At 48.3% G+C, this 22,917-nt stretch overlaps 1 protein-coding gene across 1 annotated transcript; it reads right to left on the bottom strand.

Annotated features, from left to right (window-relative positions):
- Positions 1-2,782: 2,782 nt before the first annotated feature.
- NETO2 (neuropilin and tolloid like 2) lies at positions 2,783-21,756 on the bottom strand. The gene is made up of 7 exons (XM_036275387.1): positions 21,706-21,756; positions 18,813-18,953; positions 17,712-17,960; positions 13,739-13,866; positions 10,369-10,597; positions 5,363-5,476; positions 2,783-3,541 (listed from the first exon to the last, which is right to left on the bottom strand). Exons 2-7 carry the CDS (start codon positions 18,925-18,927, stop codon positions 2,961-2,963), a joined length of 1,416 nt encoding a protein of 471 aa, XP_036131280.1. The 5' UTR covers positions 18,928-18,953; positions 21,706-21,756; the 3' UTR covers positions 2,783-2,960.
- Positions 21,757-22,917: the final 1,161 nt, after the last annotated feature.

Here is a 22,917-nt window from a genome sequence, read left to right as displayed (position 1 = left end):
GTACTTGCTGCCTTGTGCTGTTTAAATGTTAAATGTGTTTGCCCTGGCCGGTTTGGCTCAGCGGTTAGAACGTCGGCCTGCGGTCCAGAGAGACCTGGGTTCGGTTCCCGCTAAGGGCACGCACCTCGGTTGCAGTTTGTCCCCGGCCCTGGTTGGGTTGTGCGGGTGGCAGCCACTCGATGTGTCTCTTTCACGTCGATGTTTCTCTCTATCTCTCTCTCCCCCTCCCACTCTATCTGAACAAAAAATGGAAAAATATCCTCGGGTGAGGATAAAAAAAAAAAGACTGTATTGTATAGGCCTCTTCATGCCCTTTGAAAATGATACACATTTCAAAAATAAAGTTACAGTGACTATAGATAAGGTAGTCCAGCACACTGTATTATTTTCGACTATATTTTAGATGTTAAAGATGAATAGCACTGTTTTCACAATGGATATGATTTTACAAAGCAAACACACGAGTTTTCCTTTCATCATCGTGAAGAATGAGATGAGCTATTATTGTATTAAGTATCTACTGTGTTCTTCAAATGCTGGCTGGCAAGTTACCTATTAAAAGACCTATTCAACACAGCGATGGAAAGAATTTAGATGCCTAATCTGGCTCTGGATCACTAGTTCATTGAATGCTACATTCATTAGTCTTTTTACCTTCCCAAGTTGTATTTTTAAAACAAGAAATTATGGTGACTTAAAAAAATTAAATCATGAGCCAGGCCGGTGTAGCTCAGTGGACTGAGCATCGACCCATGGACTGAGAGGTCCCACAGGGCACATGCCCGGGTTGTGGGCTCAATTCCCAGTAGGGGGCGTGCGGGAGGCAGCCGACTGATGTTTCTCAGATGGATGTTTCTATCTCTCTCTCCCTTCTTCTCTCTCTAAAAAAATCAATAAAAACATATTTAAAAAATTAAATCATGAATACATACTACGTGTAAGTTTTCTTACCTTCTGGATATTATGTACTTAAAAAAAAATAAAAATAATGTGATCCAAGACTCATTTTGAAGGAGTATTATATATATATCATTTAAGGACACAGTTTTCACTAGTCTGAGATGTGATATTTAAAAGAATGAACAAAATCCATTCTAGTAAAACTTCAATTTCTCATTTCATTGAGAATTTACTATAAAAAACAAAACAAAAACCACATAGGAAATGAGAATCTACCTTGTTTGAATGGCATGTCTGTATTGGTTATCATTCAATAAATGGATTCCTTCCCATGTCTACGATCCCCAAACTCAACGCCATAAATAACGTGACTGAGGAATCCTGTAACAATGTATAGTTTAATACAAGACTTGTGTAGTGATTTAGAACAATAAATATCACAGAGTGAAAAGTTTTATCATATACCAAAGGCAATAACCAAAGGAAACAAAAAGCGTATGTACACATTACCAAGGTCTTTACAATAAATTACAATGTGTCCCTGGCCAGTTTGGCTCAGCAGTTAGAGCACTGGCCCAAGGACCAAAGGAAGGGTCGCAGGTTCGATTCCCAGTCAAGGGCACGTACCTGGGTCGCAGAGAAACACTGATGTTTCTCTCTCTGTCCACCTCCCTCCCTCCCTTCCACTCTCTCTAAAAATCAATGCAAAAAATATTCTCGGGTAAGAACTAACAAAACCAAATAAATTACAGTGCACCTTGTCCCCTCAGGGCATATTTGTTTACAGAGCTGCTAATGTGAGACCTGTCATGTAGGTCTTCAATCTCCATTTAATAAACTTCGTACAGTATCAAATAATTATCAAAAGTCTAAAAAAAAAATGAGTTTTTGTATCATGTTTATAAATTACTATTTTTATACCATTAAAAAAAAAAGGTCAAAAGTGCATTGGAAAAGAAAAAGTGGAAATTGTTATTCTCGGTAGGAACTAGAAAAAAGGCGTGTCCCAAGTAAGATGCGATCTAACAGCTGCTACAGTTCCTTAGTTTTCCGTTAAGTCTCGCAACCGTGGTCACCACGTGCTGTAAGATGAGCTGATACAAAGGGAGCTAAATACGCTTTTCATAAAAATAATGGGCAACACATCTGGGGATGAGAAACACTGCGAATAAAATTACAGGCTCTTCAAAAGGAAGGCAATGACTCTGCTCACAGGGATGAATGGGTTACCACCGAATGTGATCAAATTTGGGAAATTTCAAAGGATTTTCTAGACGTTTTCATCTTTTTCAAGGTTTTAGTCAGAACTGGCAATGGTTCATACACCCCAGAGTTATGAACTTTTGTATAAGAACATCACTAAGACAGCATGACGTACAGATGATAAGTGATACCATGTCATCTGCTTCTTACAGAAAATAAAGGCGGAGGATCCAGTGACTAAAACGCAGGAAGAAATTAGTCGGGAAGAAACAGATGGGTGAAGTATAACTCCGGGAATTAATCGACACTCACCACAGTAACAATCGGGTTTTGGCAAAGCCTAGAACAAAGGCCCACGTTGAAGTATGTGCAGTACTTTAACCTCGTGTATTTATGGAAGAAAATGAAATGGTAAAATTACTGGCTTACACAACAAATAATTTAAAGAAAAAAATTAAAAGGAATGTAAAGAAAAATCTTATCTTTAAACTTCTCGTGGGATCAAAATAGCGACAGACAGAGCTGTCGATGAAGGGCAGGGTCCCGCGGCTACCCGAGCAGGTGGCCCGCCGCTCCCCTGCCCGCGGCCCCTTCCAGTGCCATCCCACTGGGCTCCGTGTGTCACACCGAGCAATAGATGGGGATGACCCTTCCCGCCGCATGGAGTAAGTTCCTTGGTTGGCTCAACATACACAACTGCCTGAGATCATAAAAACGTCACTGTTACAACAGGTGGCCGGGACGTGAAAGGCTCTGCAGATTGGACAGGAGCAAAGGGCTGGCCGCTGAAGACGCTGGGTGCCCTGGAGGCTGCGGACACACGTCCTTGGCGACCGGGGGTCGTCTGCAGGGGGAGGTTAGAAGTCGATGGAGATGGACGCCTGTGCGGAATCTTCTCGGCCCCGGACGTAGATTTCGCACGGGATCTCCTCCATCACTCTGTCTTCCAGGGCCTGCTCGGGGCACTCGTGCGCCTGCTTGAACGTGTAGCTACTCTTTTTGAAGGTGCTGTTGAACGTTTTCATGGGCTGTGGTTGTGCAAAGTCGTTGCGGAAGGGCAGCTCCACGGAGGCGAGGTTGGTCCGGCTCTGCTTGCCGCTGGCGGCCTGCGACCCGCAGTGATGGTCGTGCACGCAGCGGGAGGCGGAGGACGAGCGGCGCAGCTTCTGGTAGCCGTCCAGCTCCTCCGACAGGTCGGCCAGGTCCGAGGACAGCTCCTTGTCCCGCAGGGAGAACAGCTCGTAGTGCGGCGGGTCGAACACCTCCTGGAACCCAGTCTTATTGAAGGCAGCTTTGCAAGCCATGACCTTCTTCCGAGGCTGCTTCACTTGCACTAGAATAGAAATGATGAGAAGGACCAAGACGACCCCCGACGTGATGCCGATGATTGTCCCGTGAGTCCGAGTGAGTTGTTCAAATAGTCCTGCCTTTTTCTTTTCTGCGGGAAGAGAGAGAAATGCACAGGCTTTCAATGCCCATTAAGGACCCGTCACGGATGGGGCAGGCGCCTCCCGCTGACGCAGGGCGATGCGTGAGTGAAACACTGCAGATAATACAATTTAAAATGAGTGGCTTTGGGTCAATCCTCACCCGAGGATATTTTTTCCATTGATTTTTTTTCAGAGAGGTAAAGGGAGGGAAGGAGAGGGAAAGAAAGAGAGACAAGAGAAACATCAATGGGAGAGAGACACATGGATTGGCTGCCTCCTGCTGACCCCAACCGGGGCCAGAAATTGAACCTGCAACCCAGGTATGTATGTGCTCTTGACTGGGAATCGAACCCAAGACCCTTCGGTGCACAGGCCGATGCTCTGATCACTGAGCCAAACTGGCCAGGGATAAAATTAGGTTTTAAACTCCTGAAAACAGAATAATACTATTATGATTTATGATTGTAATAAGTAACCAATCATTGAGCTAGACAGATTACAAAAATGAAAAAGAACTCGGTTCTTTGCTCAGAAGGCACAGGAAGGCACACAATCTGCAAATCGAATTAAATATGCGCACACAGAAAACGCCAAAACAAATGCTTAGTTCAGTCCTGACCAGCCTTCTGCTCTAGGGCAGGTCTGGAGACTCAGTTTTTCCTTTTCTTTCTGTTTTTTGGTTAATCCTCACCTGAGGATGTTTTTCAATTGATTTGTTTTTGGAGTGGAAGGGAAGAGAAAAACATCATTTTGAGAGAGACACAGGATTTGTTTGCCTCCAGCATGACCTTGACAAGGGCTAGGGATCGAACCTGCAACCCAGGTACGTGCCCTCGACCAGGAATCGAACACACGACCCTTCGGTCCATGGGCCGACATGCTAACCGCTGAGTCAAACCAGCCGGGCCCATTCCCAGGTTTTTCTACAGAGGGCCACCTCATGAGAGAACTAAGATGACCAGGCTAACCCACAAGGTCTGTGCTATGGTTTTTGACAGAATGATCACCCGAAAATGCTTTATGTCAAGTATTTAAAACAGCCATGTCAGATTCCATTCACTTTTCATAGTGAGATATTTACTGAACCTTTGGAGAGTAAAAGGTAGAAAAACTGTAGGACTGAGCCAGTGATCTGATAACCAGCTGTGGACACTCAACTATGACCACAGCCGTATGTATCTTTTGGGGAATACACAGTGGAAAGAAGATGCAGGGGATTTTATGAACTGAACACAAGCAGTTCTTTTATTCTTTAACATTTTTTAACTGATTTTTTTAGAGAGGGAAAGAGAGAAGAAACACTGATGTAAGAGCAGAACATCCATCAGCTGCCTCCTGCATTACCCCCACACCCCAGGATCGAGCCGGCAACCCAGGCCGGGAATCGAACTGGCAACCTTTCGGTGCCTGGGACGACACCCATCCAACTGAGCCACACTAGCCGGGGCAACATGCAGTTTTTATAAGTAGTCTGCTTTACATTGTAAGACTGAATCCGTCAGTTGATTTTTATTAAATAGTGTTGCCATATAATTAAAAAAATACTACGACTTTAGGTCACTTTAAAATAGTTTTCAGAAGAAGGGTATCTCCAATGACTAAAAGAATAAGGGCAAAAATCTGATGAGCTTCTGCGCAACTGGAGATAAAAACCATAGTTGGAGAAGTGGTGTATTTCTTCGTGTTCACACCCGAGGTGTAAGATTCACTTCAAAGGGCGCAGATATTGTACGTCTGCAGTTCTGCCGAAGCAGCTGCCAGGCGCAGGGGCAGCCGGGCACGCGAGGCCGCCCTCCTCCCCAACGGCTTGGCCCTCGCTGGGGACTCACCTTTGCAGTGGTTTTCGTCCCAGGGGTACGCGCAGTTCTGCACCCCGTTGCAGACCAAGGAGTTGTTGATGCACATGTTGCTGTGGCAGAAGAAAGTGCTGCCCGTGCAGGGAGCTGCGGAGAGAGGACACGTTGTTGCCAGGAACGGACAGTACACAGACTGAGTTTATTCTGGTGGACTCCGCACTCGCCGTTAGGAAGTGACTATGTTGCCTTGGAGGCCTTCCCTGCCCCGGAATACCCTTCTCGGACTCGTGCCAACTGTTCTTACACTGATTCCAAAAGGTTGCTGCCAACGTGATGCCAATATGAATCTATTCCCAGGGTTGTTCTGAAACTGGTACATAGCCTGGTAAATGTTTTCAGAAGGCACGAAAGGGTCACTACTGTACCATCCCACATACATGAGGTGCCGAGAGCAGCCAAGATCATACAGAAAACCGGATCGAGGCTATCGGGGAGCAGGGTGAGGGGTGGATGGGGACGGGTTCAGTGGGGACAATTTTGGCTCGGGAGGATGGGAAGTCCTGGAGATGGCTGTCCAGTGTGCATGGGCTTCGTGACAGCAACTTGGACACCTGCCACAGTAAGTTTTAGGTTACACAGATTTGACCATAAGAAAAAGAGAAAAATAAAACACTCTTGGGAATTTCTAATTTTTTTTTTTAAATGTTTATATACCACATACTTGTATATGCTGTTCTTTGTCTGAAACATCTGCCTCCTCCTCCTGGGGACCAGACTCCTCTGCCGGGGCCGCCCCACACGCTGTCCTCTCTGTGAAGAGGCCCCTCAGCTCCCTACAGTCAGAGACCCCTGCACGACCCTGCCCCGCTCGGTTCCCCTCTACTTATCTGGCCTGGGACGGCAGCCCCGGTTTGCTAGCCTGCGGTGCGGGGGGCTTGCTTCTCTCAGGAGGCAAGTCCTGGGTGGAGGCCAAGGCACCGATCCGGGACCCCCTGGATTTCCGGGACACCCGCAAATCCAGAAGTGGGCAGCTTACTCCCCCACCTAGGCAGGCGTATGACAGCCTCCAGTCAACAAACACTGACTCCCAGAATGTAATCACACAAAATGTATTTCCTGCCTAAAAATTCTACTTTTTTTTTGCTAATCCTCACCTAAAATCATATTGGTTTTTAGTGAGTGAAAGGGAGAGAGGGAGCGAGAGGGAGGGAGAGAGAGAAACATCAATGTGAGAGAGACACACCCACTGGTTGCCCACCCCCACATGCCCGACCAGGGCCGGGGATCAAACTCGAAACCCTTTGGTCTTCGAGCCGACGCTCTAACTGCTGAGCCAAACTGCCAGGCACACTCTACGTTTTTTATTTTCAGAAAGTCCCTGTTTCACCCAGAAGGAAAGCGGAGGTTCTGCTGCGAGGCAGGAACTGGAACCATCGATGGACAGTACCGAGCAGACACCGGGCCGGGGGCGAGCGGTCCACCTGGAGTTGATACCCTCCTCCTGGGCCTCGGCTCCGTGGACACGAGTGGCTGGGGTGCAGCTGCTCGGACCCGGGCTAAGAGCTGACGGGGCTGTTACATGACCCAGAAAGGCTGGTCTCCTGCTCCGTCCACGTGTACCAAGACGGCACACCCAGAGGGCAAGTCCCCAGACACCACCAACCTGTCAGAATCCTATCATCTAGACAAAAAAATATATATACTTTTTGCCAGTCTGACAAAAATATAGGTATAATTTTGATTAATTCACACCAGACGGCTATTGTGTTCGCTGTACTCATTTCTTCCTTAAATCCTCACCGGAGGCTACTCCTTCCGTTTGTCTTCAGATAGAGGGGAGGGAGGGAGGGAAGGAGAAGGAGAGTCACTGAAGTGAGAGAGACACAGCGACTGGCTGCCTCCCACCCGGCCATGACCAGGGCCAGGGACCGAATCGCAACCGAGGGACGTGCCCTTGACCAGAACCGAACCCGAGACTCATTGGTCTGAGGGCCGACGTGCCAACCACTGAGCCAAACCGGCCAGGGCAGCTGTTCTCATTTTTCCCCCTCGTTTTATTTATTTATTTTTCTTTATTGATTTTAGAGAGAGGAAGGGAGAGGGAGAGAGAGAGAGAGAAACATGGATGAGAGAGAATATCGATGGGCCGCCTCCTGCGTGCCCCTCACTGGGGATCAGGCCCACAACCTGGGCACGTGCCCTGACTGAGAACAAACTGATGACGTCTTGGTGCAGGGTCGTCGCTCAGCCACTGAGCCACACCGGCAGGGCTGTTCTCTCTTTTATTTGACAGTCTCAGGGAAAAGAGGTCAGTGCCCCTGGCTAAATAGTCAGGTACTGCATGTGTTAAAAATTCTCGCAGTACAGCGGTTGAAAATCGCTGATTTGAACTACTAAAATAAGAATTTCATGATTCTTAAAAAATGCTTGGTTTTAGAGCTCCTCATAAGGCTACATATAAGCCATTGGACTGAGGACAGGAGGCCAATGAAGATGCATGGTGGCATTTTAAGTATGGAATTAGCTAGTGTACCCACCTCGGTTGTGCTATGTAATAAAAAACCGTAGTACCTGAATGTGTGCACTTGAGAATGTAAGAACACAAAGCCTTTTTTTTTAATCCTCATCTGAGGATATTTTTCTGTTTATCAGGAGATTAAGTGGGAGGAAGGGAGGGAGACAGAGAGAGAGAGAGAAATATCGATGTGAGAAGGACACATCGATTGGTTGCCTCCCGCACAACCTGGTGACCCACAACCGAGGTACATGCCCTTGACTGGTATTGAACCCACGACTCATTGGTCTGCGGGCTGACACTCTAACCACTGAGCCAAACCGGCCAGGCCCACAACGCCATTTTGAATTCATTTCTAAAAGCTGGAGTTTTGTTTCTGTATCATACATGCTTCTGTTTCCCACTGTATCGTGTTACAGTGGAATTCTAATTTTCCCTACAGTATCCAGTGCACAGATGGGGACACGGAACAGAAGCCAGGGAGGTTGTCAACAGCACTGCAGCTTCTAGCTACTCCGATTTTCTGAGTCAAACTATCATCAGTTCTTCAGGTTTATCCACGATACGTTATGTGACTGCTCTTACAGTTTCAAAAGTGGCAAAAAAAAAAAAAGGGGCAGGCCTTCTGCTCAGGGTCTCTCGTGGAGTGACGGGGAGCAGCCGGCTGGTTCCAGAGCCCTGACCACGGCTGTCCACGTGGAAGGACTCTAGGGAGCGGCCACGACCCGGGCCGGTTCCGCAGAAATGCGAGCTTCTTTCTAATCACGAAGGTCCCGGCTGTGCGGGCTGGGACGGACGAGCACAGTGCGGCCCGGCCACCAGCCGCGGGCAGAAGGCTAAGGCCACGCCGGCACTGGGAAGTACGGGGGCACAGAGGGCGCTGCCGTGCCAGGCGGGAGCGGGGACTCGGCCGAGGCTCTCCGTCCCCCTGCGCCGCGGCCGTGGCTGGGCCGGACTGTCCTCGCCGCCCGCAGGCCGCGGGTCACGGAAACCCGTTACGGGGTCACTCCGACAAAAACGTGTCCCCCCGCGTTCACACCTCCAGCCCTCGAAATCGCGGCCCTAGAACCACGAACCACGCCCTTGCCTAGACCGAGGGGCGCATTATGGTCAGCGCCCGGGGAGAAGGACGCGTTCTGCTGGCTGTTCTGCTGCAGGACTGGAGCGAGTGGGGCCACTTTAGTCTGGTCCCTGCAGAGAACCCTCTCCTGCGACGCTGGCCGAACCACGGAGAGAGCAGGTGGCTGACAGTTAGAACAGAACGCAAGAAGAGACTCAACAACAGGCAAACTGAAGAGGTGCCGGAGGCCGGAAGGGGTCTCACGCCAAAGCAGGGACTGTGAGCAACAATGATTGCTCCGGAATAATATAACTTACAGGTTGTATAAATGAATAACAGACTCACTCACGAGCAAACAAACAGCTCTCCTCTACAGCGGGGCTATAATCAAGACGTGTGGAAGGAAGGAGGGGAGCGGAACCCCTCCCAGTGAACAGCACAGCACTGACCATCAGGGCAGAAACTGGCTGACTGAGATCACCAAGCACAAAGATACTGGCGAAGTCTCAGAGACACTAATTATTCATCAGGAAAACGTTCCCGAGTCGGTGGCGGGGAGCCCCGGCAGACGCGAGGCACAGGCGCCCCCCACCTCACTCACAGGGGAGGAGAACGGAGAGAGGGATCCGGATTCCTGGGCATCTGGGACAGAAGTACGTGAGCTCCTTAAACCCATGAGAAACTATCAGACAAACCTAAACTGACGGACCAAACGACTGGGCAGTTCCCTTCAAACGCATACAGGTCACGGGAGGCTCAGAAGTGTCACAGGTGGGACCCTGGAGCAGGAGGGACATTCATGGGCAGCCAGGGACATCGAGTGAGGTCTGCATGGTTGGTCAGTAATATGATGTCAGTGGTAATAGTTTCGCAAGATGTCAACATTCAGGGAATCTGAGGGAAGGGCTTACGGGAACTCTACTATTTTTACACCTTTCCATAAGCTGAAATTATTTAAGAATAAAAAGTAAAAAAAAGAGTCCCCGGCCCTGGTTGGTCGTGCGAGTAGCAGCCACTCGATGGGTCCCTTTCACGTCGAGGTTTCTTCCTCTCTCTCCCTCCCACTCTGTCTGAACCAAAAATGGAAAATGTCCTCAGGTGAGGATTAAAAAAAATAAAAACAAAAAGTAAAAAAAAGAAAAAGAAAACATAGCCAATCTAAATCTTCAGTGATCACAGTTTACTGGATTCATAATTATTTATCAAGCAGAATCACTACCACTGATCATTCTTTTTAATTTTCAAAATCTTGAGAGAAGACTACCCTGCCTGGTCTCCCTACCCTGCGGTAGCTACTCACGAACCAACATCGCTGTTCCACTCACGAGAATCAGGTTCGTGGGAAGAGGGACCAAGACGCAGTCATTTCTACACCCTGTGACTTGCAGTCTTTGTCTCAATCACTGTTCTGCATGAACGAAAATGATGTAAAAGATCTCATGTCGGCAGGGATTGTTTACTTACGCTCCACAAAGGAGGTGAAGAGCATTCTGAACCTGCTGAGCCGGCTGCCTTCGTCCGCCCACATGCGGACCACGCCGACTCCTGTTTTGAGCATGACGTCATTGGCCACCGTGCTGCAGAACTTGGCCTTCAGGTTTTCAATGGAACTGCTTCCGTCATAGACGGCGACGAAGTTTCTCTTGCACTCGTTGGAGTGCTCCATCTGATAGTCTAGGAACCTCAAATAGATCTGCGGTGTTGAAACAAAGAAAAACACTGCTTTTAAAAAGACAGCCAGGCCCTGGCGGAGCTCAGAGGGTAGGGCATCACCCCGATATGCCAAGGTTACGCGTTCGATCCCCAGTCAGGGCACATACAGGAATCTACCAAAAAATGTATAAGGGGAACAACAAATCAATGTTTTTCTCTCTCTCTCTCTTTCAAATCAATGAATACAAATTTAAAAAATGAAAAGATACATCGGCTTGAATGTTCAGTTCTATTGCCCATCTACAATGTCGACTGAACTGAGTCATGACAGCTGACAGATAAACAGTAAAGGGGAGGCTGCTTCTTTAAAAAAAAATTTTTTTTTTCTTTATTGGTTTTAGAGACAGAGGAAGGAAGAGACAGAAACACTGATGAGAGAGAACACTGACTGGCTGCCTCCTGCATGCCCCCCACTGGGGATCGGGCCCACAACGTGCGCATGGGCCCTGACCGGGAATCAAACCGGCGACCTTTTGGTGCAGGGTCGCCGCTCAACCACTGAGCCACCCCGGCCGGGCGAGGCTGACTTCTAAGTGGTGAAAGCACTCAGACTGTTTCTTTGGTTAACACACGGGAACCAAGCATTAAGGACCCCAGAGATTGTGTTTCTCCATAGAGAAGAGACGCTGGCCCCATGAGGCATCGCTGTCGTACACGTTGTCCTTGTAAAAGCAGTCTCATGGAGACTGAGTGCGGGAGAAAGAACCTCCGCCATGCCCACCTCCACTGCCTCGGCCCCAGCGCGCACTCTGGGTCGTGTTCTCAGGCCTGTCTTTCATGACGGTGCCGTTCACTTGTCGAAGCTCCCGCTGCTTATTTTACAGGGCGCCCGGCCGTTCTCCTTGCAGGACACTTAGGGACCCCCGTCCACAGAGGGGCTGTCACACCCGCTCTCACTCCAGATGGGGTCCATGTAGTGCGTTCTCATTTAGGCTGTGGGCTCACGCTCGGTGTGTCATCTACAGTGACCCTGTGGCCTCCAGTCAGTGACGTGGTCTTTGTTTTTGCCAGGCGCCGCAAAGGTGTTAGGAGCTCAGCATCAGTTTGTGAATTTTGGGGCACGTGGCTCCTGGCTTGAGCGGGGAATGTCAGTTCACATCTCAGATTGTCCATCAAGACAGGTTTCTAGGTATATAGGTTTAGGGGAGACCCCAGACGCCCCCCATCCTGAGACTGAGCCCAGAAAGGTAAACTTGTCTTCCACCTGTGCTGGTGGGAGGGTGGTCCGCTCTGCCCTCACGGTGACCCCCTCTGCAGGTGCCGGTCCACGTGGGAGGCGGCAGAGAGGTCACACGAACCCCGGGCCTTCCCGCTTCTGTCTCAGTGTGGCTGCGAACACCCCTCCGGCCGGCCGGGTCCGCCCCGAGGCATCGGTCACTAAAGTAGCACTGGCGTCTCCACCTCAATTTCAGCCGCCAGTTTATTGCTCCAGGTTACAGTTCTCTCTCTCCATTTCTGTTCCATAAGAACGACCTCCTTGCGCTGGCCGGTTTGGCTCTGCGGTTACAGCGTCGGCCCGCAGACCAAAGAGTTGTGGGTTCGGTTCCGGCCAAGGGCACGTACTTCGGTTGTGGTTTGGCCCTGGCCCTGGTCGGGGTTGTGCAGGAGGCAACCAGTCGATGTGTCCCTCTCACATCGATGTTTCTCTCTCTCTGTTCCTCCCTCCCTCCCACTCTACCTGAAGATAAATGGAAAAATACCCTCACGTGAGGATTAAAAAGAGAACTACCTCCTTTTGGGGAGCTTAGCAATGCTTAAAAACAGAACAAAACAAAAACCTGTTACATTTACCCAGCGTCTCCAGGTGTTTTGTCACAGGTGGGTTTTAGGTTACCGAATTTGACATATTACCTAACTGTAAATTGGGTTTTCATAATTTATTCCATTTTTCTTTATTGATTTTAGAAAGAGGGAGGGAGAGAGAGAGAGAAACACTGACGACAGAGAACATCGATTGGCACCTCCTGCACGCCCCCCACTGGGGATTTTGGCCCACAACCAGGGCATGTGTCCTGACCGGGAATCGAACTAGCGACCTCAACCCCTGAGCCACACCGGCTGGGTGGGTTTTCATAATTTCTTAAAGGTTTGTTCTCCCACCATACTCTCTCTTTGACTCTTTTTACATATGTACAAGTTGAGTATACTTTTAACTGCTGAACGTCCTAGAAGCAGAAAGCAGGCGTCGTTAGCAGCCGATCTCAATCTGTCAGTCACTTCGAAACCCCCTTTCCCGCGGTGCTTTCTGGGAAAAGCTGTGACTAGCGGGGGAGAGCGGAGCAAGAACACAGAACTGAGACTCAGTGTGCTGGGTCTGGCTTGACGCTGCCGCGGCCAACTCTGACCTTTAACAAGACGCTTTAACTTCTTGTGACCCATTTTCCCTCCTCCTACAACGTAAACGTTTTTTAATCTTCACCTGATATTTTTTCCATTGAATTTTTTTAGAAAGAGTAGAAAAGAAAGGGGAGAAAGAGAAAAACATCGATGTGAGAGAGACACATAGATAGGTTGCCTCCTGCACAAGCCCCACCCGGGGCCAGGGATCGAACCTGCAACCCAGATGGTACATGCCCTTGACAGGAATTGAACCCGAGACTCTCCGGTACATGGGCCTGACGCTCTAACCACTGAGCAATGCCAGCCAGGGCCCAAGGATATGTTTTTATTGATTTTAGAGGGGGAGAGAGACAGACAGACAGACGTCACATCGATCAGTTGCCTCCAGCAGGGTCCTGACTGGAATGGAATTGGCAACCTTTCGGTGCACGGGATGACGCTCCAACCAACTTAGCCACTTGGCCAGGGAAGTAAAACATTTTTAATGAATCTATGATCATCCTGATCAACACTTGCACTCTTCAATTAGGAATCCACAGATTTTAAGAACCTTAAAATTCTTAAAATAAGAATCTTCAAGTAGGTGTGATATTCCTGAAATTTACATTGTAACTTGTTTAACAGCAATGATGCTGAGATCTTAGGAGGTACTTTACAATGTAACCAAAAGAAAGTTGTAATATCAGTTTATAATCAGTAAGTACCTGCACAAACCAAACTAACACATTATACGAATCACGTCTTAGGTTCTTCTTCGAAGCGACTGCGCAGGTACTTGTACCTTGGCCTTCGGAGTAGCCCTGATTGTCCATATGCAGTCCACCGCTTGGCCGGGCTTCGTCTTCTCCTCCTGTTCCACCTGACTGGATCGCACTATCCCATCCGCTCCCGAGAGCTCGAACTGGCAATCTAGAAAGAACAGATGAGTATGTTCCAAGGGAAAGAAGACAGATCAAACAATGCCATGAGGAAAACAAGGGTAATATACTAAACCTGGGATGGGATTTAAAATACCTCCTAGGTAAGTAAAGTCTGGGTCTGTAACAGAAAAAAGAAGAATGTCATTGGCATTTTGAAACACAGTGGAGTCGCTTTAAGGCGTGACCTCTTAAGTTACGCCTGCCGGTACATTTCATAACAGTGCAAGAGAAAGCTCCCTGCTGCAGGCTAGGGATCACCGGTTATTTATGCGCACATTCAACGCCCACTGATAGGATCAGTGTCTTTAAGTGACAACATACATACTTTTGATCTCATCCTACGTTAATAACTTATTTGTGCTTCCTGAAAACTCATCACTGCCAGGAGCAGGAGGTAGCCCACTGACACATAAAGGGATACACAAAATGTTGTCACACAACACCATGGAGTGTTCCACAGCCTTGAAAAGGAATGAAATTCATCCACATGCTACAGTATGGATGAGCCTTGGAACACGGCTGAGTGAAATAAACCAGATGCGAAAGGGCAAATCTTGTGTGATTCCACCCCTATGAAGTATCTAGAATAGTCCAATTCGAGGCGGTAAGTAACAGGGGCTGGAGGGAGGGGGGATGGGAGCTGCTGAATGGGTCAGAGTTTCAGCTTCAAGGACAGTGGTGATGGTGGCACAACATAATGCATGTACTTAACACGTTGGCTTGTACACTTGAAAAGGGGTAAAATGATGAAAGTTCGGCTGTTTTTTCCCCCAGAGGCAGGAAAAGAGAGACGACCAGGGGGCATGCAGGTATTCTGCCCCAGGAAGCAGCTAGGGGAGACTGAAAACCACCAGTTTATGTCAAAATAACTGACTTCATTGAATCGCCAGAGTTTGATTTTTAGGAAGGATATCAATGAACTGAAGTAACCGATCCCTGAGCGTCAGAAAGGCAAGTTACAAAATCTTATCTACGAATCAGGTCTTTGCAAACAAGCAGAGGCATCAAAAGCAACCCTGTTCACTATCTGAATAATGTTTTAAAATATTAGAAAACAAGATCAGGCAACTTTATGTGGAAAGATTCTTATTCTGAAGAAAATTAGCTCTTTTTCTCTATTAGTTGTTTGTATCATGAGAGCAACCTTACGTGGCTTACAGATGAAATACAGCCAATTAGAGTAACGTGCTTGGGATTTCTCGACTATACCACCCCACATTTGCATTTTACAGTGCTTCTGACTCTTTGCGTACATCGTGTTTGATATCACGCTAATGAGAGCGGTGTCAGGAGGGTTAGGTCATATTCCGTTTTACAAACGAGGAAACTGAATCAGAGAGACTGTGGTTTCCTCAGGTCATATAACGGCAAGGCCAGGGCTCCGGTCCAATTCCCTACACAGTTTTTCTTACTTTACCGTGTGGGTGAGGATTCCACAGTTTTACCCCTATGAGAGAAGGAAAACAAACACAAAAACATGGCAAAATAAAGAGGCAACGCATAAGTAGCTCAATTATGACGGTGTCTAGTTATTTAAAGTCCTATTTATAACATACCTTTTATCTAGGAACTGGTAAATCTGGAAGAAGCCTACTAACAACGATGAAAAATTAGTATTTTTTAAAATGAAATTCTCTAAGCTACCGTGATATCTGTCGAGGCAGAGGCTCCTAACGACTGTTACTTCCTGTATGTAACAGGGATGATTCTGGAAGTTTTCGTGCAATGATGACAACACCCTAGAATTCTTGCCCCTACAGGAAGAAATTCTGATTTCTTTGCCAGATAACTCCTATGACTTTTACTCCAAAGCCGCGTAAGATCGAAATTTCTCTTTGACATTTATCCTCAGAAGAGCTGAAGTATCTTTGCCTCCCTCTAGTTGGGTTTGGTTTATTAAGCTAAAAATTTCCTTGCTACTTTTTTCAACTCATAATTTAATAACCATGATAAAGGATCTGGAGTTAAAAATAACTTTATCAAGAATCGAACACCCAGTTATATATAATAAACTGTGTCTTAAAGTAGGTGTTGAATGTTAACTAAAATTCTGAGACTTTTTTTTTAAGTTTTCTTTTCTTTTTTCTTTTTATGTTATTTTTAGAGAGAGAGAAAGGGAGAAGGGGAAAGAGATAGAAACACCAACGAGAGAGAACATCTATTGGCTGCCTCCTGCATGCCCCCTACTGGGGATTGGGCCCACAACCTGGGCATGTGTCCTGACCGGGAATTGAACCAGCGACCTCTTGGTGCAGGGTTGATGCTCAACCACTGAGCCACACCAGCCAGGCTCTGAGAGATTTTAGACTAGCAATTTATTGCAGTAAAATATATATAATGTCTACTCTTTTAGCCATTTTTAAGTGTACAGTTAAGTGGAATTAAGTATATTCACAATGTTGTATAAATATCACCACTACCCATTTACAAAATAAATTCAAAAAATTTTAGTATGATTCATCAATTGTGCTCCTTGGTTTTTTACCAAAATTTAAAAACTTCTCCACACAAAGATCTGAATATGAATGCTTATAGCAGGTTTATTCATAATTGTTAAAACCTGGAAGCAGCCAATAGAATAAATAAAATGCGGTGTATCCAGACAACGGATTGTTATTCAGGGTTAAAAAGAAATGAGTTTAAAGCTACTAAAAAACATGGAGGAACTTTAAATACACATTCCTAGGTGAAAGAAACCAGTCTGAAAAGACTGTATGATTCTAACTCTACGACATTCTGGAATAAGCAACACTATGGAGACGGTGAAAAATCATTGGTTGCCAGGGGCTGGGGCAGGAGGGATGAACAGATGTGCACAGAGGACTTTTAGGTCAGTGGAAATACTCTGTGTGCTAATGTAATGTAGACAAATGGTACATGTGTCCAAACCCATAGAACATGTGATGCCCAACAGTGGACCCTAATGAAAACCACGAACTTTGGGTGAAAGTGATTTGTCAATGCACGTTCATTGACTGTAACTACTGCACCGTCTGGTGGGGAGGTGCTGGTGTGCGAGGTGGCTGTGTATGTGTGCTTTGTGTTTATGTGTGTGGGGAGGTACATGGGAACTCTGTACTTTCTGCTCAGTTTTGCTGGGGCCCTAAAACTGTTCTAAAACCTATAGTCTAATTATGAGTAATGGTCCACTGTCTGGGTGGACCACCTTTTACCTATTTTATTGAAGGATATCTTGGTTGCTTCCTAGTTTTAACAATTACACATAAAACTGCTACGAATACCCACATGCAGGCTTTCTGTGGAGAAATCTATCAGATGAATTTAACATTTTGAAAAGTTAGCCTCTTTGCAGTTGAGAATCTAAATATCAGAGCAACACTAAAAAAATCCCCATGATGTTTAGTAATAGAGAAAAAAATGTTGACCAGGAAAAAAAAATGTTGACGATGCTGTTTGGGCAAAAAAAAGCAGGCAATAAAGCCGTGTGTACACAGACAAAAAATAAGTCGAAACAGAAAAACAGCCGACGGGATTCATGCCTGACCACTAACACTGGTTTTATGTCCAGGGCAGTAACACGGTGGACGCTTGCTTTTCATTCCGATACGAGTGCATTTATTTCAGTTAACAGATTTCTTGCAGGAAAACCGAAACAAAAGCAGAAGGACTGTACCCTCGTTCACTCCGTTACGGGGTCACCTTGCTGGTGTGCGGCTCCTTGAAGACAGAGCAGTGACATGCACCTGGTTCCCATCAGGGACCGAGAGGCTGTCAGTGGACAGCCCGCGGCCCCAGCGTCAGCGACCAGATGGCCTGTTCTCTACCTGCCGGTGCTAAGCAGAGGCGGGCCTCCTGAGCGAGAAGGCCTCCTACCTGGAATGAACGAGTACTTTGCTCGAAACCCCAGTCCTTCGAGCTCTTCGTCAGAACTGAACTTGACCCACATGAACCGCCCTGTGGATCTGATCAGCGGAGGGCTCTTCACGCCGCAGAACCGATCGATGAGCGGAGAGAAGCCAAACGGCCCGTCCCGAACTTCCAGGTGATCGAAGCGACATTCGAAAGACGGTTCTATGTAGAAGTGTTCGTCGAAGGTCAGCTCTACCCTCTGGCGGGGGGCAGCTGGAAGGTAAGAGCAGGCCGATCAGGGCCACGCGCCCCAGAAAAGGCACGAACGCCCGCTCACAGCGGAGCGTCCTCACCAGGACGGTACACATCAAATCCACACCGAACGCGTTTCCCACGCATAACGCTGCTTGTGGCCCTGGAGTCACCCTTCCCCCGGCCTAGCGACTTGGGAAATTAGTGAGACGCAGTCGTGGATTCTCCCTAGAGCCCAGAAGCTAACGCGTGGTCCACGAGACACAATGCCCACGAGCAGACAAACGGAAGAAACAACCAACCAAGGAACCACGGTCGTGAATTTGCATAAAGCCTAATAGGAGATGCCAGTTCGTTTAAGTTTCTTTTTTTTTTTTATCCTCACCCGAGGACATTTTTTTCATTTTTTGTTCAGATAGAGTGGGAGGGAGAGAGAGGAAGAGAGGGAGAGAGAAACATTGACGTGAAAGGGACACATCAAGTGGCTGCCACCCGCACGGCTGGGGACAAACTGCAACCGAGGGACACGCCCTTAGTAGGAACCAAACCCGGGTCTCTGTGGACCATAGGCCGATGCTCTAACCCCTGAGCCAAACTGACCAGGGCTCGTTTAAGTTTCTCATCAGAGAGATTTCTCATCCGCACTGGTGCATCCAGCGGAGTGCGTCTCAGGATATCCAAAACTCCGACATCGTTTCAACAATTATCTTGTTAATGTGTTTGGTATTCAGAAATACTTATAATTACCACAGCTCAATTCAAATGCATGTTCAATTTTGTTCAAACTGGCTTAGACGGGGCATTTTACCACTGGATTCAATTTTACAATAAAGTAGACAGTCACTGAATAAAAGAGAGAAATGGGTCAAATACCTTCCAAAATGTAGATGCATTCCTTGTTTGGCGGGTATGAGTCAGGATAATTTGGGGAAGCAAAGTGGCCCCCATTGCTGGTTCGAACCCAAATGCCGCACTGGGTGGCGGGCATGTGCTTGATTCCAATGTTCTGTCCACCTTGGGGGAAAAGAGCAGGTGACGACGTGAGTCACAGCAAAGGGGACCGGCATTCTCCTTCCCCGCAGCTCCCCAGCCATCGCCCTGCTCACGCATCCACCCAGGTAGGCACCACCGGCGGACGCAGCACACGCCGACCCCAGCAGAGCAGAAAGCCGAAGTCTGCAGCCGGCTGCAGAGAACCGTGGTGCTGCAGGGCAGGTCCACGTGGGAGCCAGCAGCGGAAAGAAACGCTTGGGTTCAGCAGGCAAACCCACGTGGGAGAAGCCGACCAATCAGCACCAGCATCAAGTTCCGACCAATCAGCACCAGCGTCAAGTTCCGACCAATCAGCACCAGCGTCAAGTTCCGACCAATCAGCACCAGCGTCAAGTTCCGACCAATCAGCACCAGCGTCAAGTTCCGACCAATCAGCACCAGCGTCAAGTTCCGACCAATCAGCACCAGCGTCAAGTTCCTCTGACGTAACACGGGAAGGATTCCGGGAGCCCCTCTGGCACGGGACCTCTGGACGCCGTGTATCAGTCAGTAGGACTCAAAGGGCTTTAAGACTGTAACTGGAACCCAATTACTCGTTCGCTCTCACTTTCTCACATCCCCGAGACAACAGTAAAGGTTTTCTTTCTTTCTTCTTTTTTTTTATCCTCCCTCGCCGGAGGGACCTTTTTTTCGTTTTTTTTTTTTTTGGTCAGATTAGAGCTGGAGGGAGAGGCAGGAGAGAGAGAGAGAAACATCGACGTGAAAGGGGACACATCGAGTGCAGCCTGCCACCCGCACAACCCAACCGGGGCCGGGGACAAACTGCAACCTAGGTACGCGCCCTTAGCGGGAACCAAACCTGGGTCTCTCTGGACCGCAGGCCGACGCTCTAACCGCTGAGCCAAACAAGCCAGGGCAAAGGTTTTCTTTAAAGGGCACAAACATCTCAGTCTAAGAGGCAGCGAGTGACACTCAGTGGTGACAGTGCCACAGGCACACCCCCCAGTGCTGATGTCTGGCCGTGTGTGTGTGGGGCAGGGGAGAAAGGAGGCTTCCTGAGAACACGAGGCTTGGTTAAAAGTCTATTTAGAATCAGTTTCTGTTCCAATGCCCTCCCCTACACCACAAATACTTGTAGCTGCTGCTCTATCAACCCATCAGAAGTGAGGGGATTTCTTCCGAGGGGATAAAACAGAGTAACCGGGCGGGAGGACACCAGGCATGACAGGGTGACCATGTCAACTTGCAACCAGGGAGGTGAGGTCAGTGTGAACACACCGAACGACCCTCCCTGTCTCTCCCTACAACTCCCCAAAGTCTCTGGTCAGAGGCGGGGTCTCCAGGCAGGAAACACAAAGTCCTTCTCTGGGGACTCCATGAGCCCACAGGAAAGACCTGGCGATGCAGACGAAGGGGCTGGTCCCCAAGGTCACTGCACTTGAAAGTTTGCGGCAAGCAGGCCCCGCCCACCCCCTGCCGCTGGTCAAGTTTGGTGTTTCTCTTGTAAACACAGCAGACAACAGTCACCGGACATTTGAGGAAAGCATCCGGACCAGCAGAGTGAAAACATCAAGCAAGCAACTGAGGAAATAAATTACATCAAACAAACAAACAGCGGTAACAGCCACTGAACAGACCTACCATCTCATCTCAGAGAAAAACCTCCCCGACCAAACAAGAACAAGGACAGAGGGGTACATCAGAAGCATTCGGAGAAACAAGAGAAAGCTGCTAACAGTGGAAGGGATGAAAGAACCAGAGGGGAGCTCAGCGCCGGGCCTGGCCGCTGCGGGACCACAGCGGTTCACTGGCCAGGCCCGTGTCCACCCACTGGGGACCGTCTGCTGCTCTCCCACTAGACAGCAGAGGACGGGGGAAGGGAAAGGGCCAGAACACTTTCCTACACTGAAGGAGAATTTTCACGGTGAAAACACTCGCCGAAGGGCCTAAGGTAAGTCCAAGCACGCATGTTACCAGATTGAGGGCGTGACTGTGGGAAAAGGGGGACAGACTGGAAGGGTCAGGTGCCCAGCCAGGGGCGGTGGGGCAGCGCCGGGAGAGCCAGCAGAGCCACATTCTCCCTTTCTGTGTGGGCAGCCACCACCTGATCCCCAGCCACGAGCTACTCTAGAAGTAACGGGAAGCATGGCGTTGAGCCAGGCAGGGAGGCAGAAGGGATCGGCCACGTAGCGGTGACAGCCACGGAGCCGGACGTGGCGCAGGGCGGGGTGGGGCTCGGGGTCCTCCTAACCGACGTCTGTTTAGAATACTTGGATTATTGTCATGTGCAGGTAAAACTCTGATGAGAATGAAAAATAAGTCAGGTCATGGAAGAAATGCATTCGGCTCTGACGTGACAATCTGAAGTGAAACCGCACCCGCTGATCTTTCGCGGACAAGGACAACCAGGAGGGCTCCGGACAAGGTATCGACGGGGTCTAAGGTATCATCGTTTGTCTAACACTGGGAAAACTGGTTTTATTTCTGCTTAGTGATACAGCAGGAACCCCATCTACCTTTTGGACACAACCCACAGCGCGCCAGGATCCTGGTGATGCCCATTCACACAATTTCTCAGGGCAACACTTCACGTCGACCATTTACTCTGGTCAACGGCAGCTCAACCCTGTTTAGTGGAGGCTGACAGCTTGACAGGAGCCTCGGGTCATCGGAGCACCGCGGAGGGTGACGAAAATGGTCCTCAGCACTTGTGATCCTTTAGGATGAGCCCCTTCCCCGCCGCATGTTTGGGTTGTCACGGTGACTACTTTACCTTGGGTCTTCTGGGCCACGGCGATCCCCTCCACCACCAGCACGGTTATTAACAACACTAGAGGAAAAACACAGAAGTTAAAATAGTGAACCTACTTTACATTTTACTCAGTTTATGAGGGAAATTGATTGACGACAAAGAGGCACTAAAACCACTGTTTCTTACTAACATCCACTCTCAAGATGTTTAAGGGTTCAACGTTCTGTCCTGATGAACCATCTGACACTGAAGACAACCTGGGAAAAAACATGCTCGACACTGTGCGCGTTTGTACAAGCCCTGAGGATACATGGCACTGAAAGCATCTTCCGATTTATGATGGATTAAAAGAACACATTAAAAAAAAAAAAGGTTTTTAATGATTTTCTAGAGAGAAAGGAAGGGAGCGAGAGAGAGAGAAACATTGACGTGAGAGAGAAACATCAATCAGCTGCCTCCTGTATGTTCCTTACTGGGGATCGAGCCCACAACCCAGGCATGTGCCCTGACCAGGAATCGAACCGGGACCTCTCAGTCCATGGGATGACGCCCAATCCACTGAGCCACACCAGCTGGGCCATAATTTTCTTTTTACAACAAATTTTGCTGACCCCAGTCATTCCCGTTTGGATTGTATTCTGTCTCAGAGCTCACATGCGTTACAGCTGACTCTGCGTGCATCATGCCAGCCACCATTCACCGAGATGATCCGACTTCAGAGACCATTCGTAACGACAGAAGGAAGGGGGCAGCAGCCTCCCAGAAACCAGCCCAGACATTGCACAGCTGTGCGGGACCGCGTCCCGGGTTACAGAGGCTGGTGTACTCGGAAATCGAAGCGCTTTTTCCCAAGTCGAACATTTCTGAGACAACATAATGAATTACTTTACGTTCTGAAGATTCTTTTAAACACCTTATTTTTATGAATGGTGCCTTGAAGCTTTCATGATCCCCTTTAATGGAAATCCCACCACCAGCTGGCCCCCAAGGCCCGTGTGGACTGGAGAGTTCATGACTCAGTCAACACACACTTACACAGGACCTACTGCAGGCCTCAGGGGTACACAACGAGGGAGGGGAAATATTGCAAAACAATTGAGGCTTCAGATGGATCTAGGATGGGGTTCAGGTTTTGCCATGTGCCAGCCATGGGCCTTTGAGCTCAGTTTTCTTTTCTTTTTTTTTAGTCCTCACCCGAGGACATTTTTTGATATTTTGTTCAGATAGAGTGGG

Source organism: Molossus molossus, unplaced genomic scaffold (assembly GCF_014108415.1).
Source record: "Molossus molossus isolate mMolMol1 unplaced genomic scaffold, mMolMol1.p scaffold_m16_p_21, whole genome shotgun sequence".
Lineage (NCBI taxonomy): Eukaryota > Metazoa > Chordata > Mammalia > Chiroptera > Molossidae > Molossus > Molossus molossus.
This window is presented reverse-complemented; position numbering and strand designations above follow the sequence as displayed.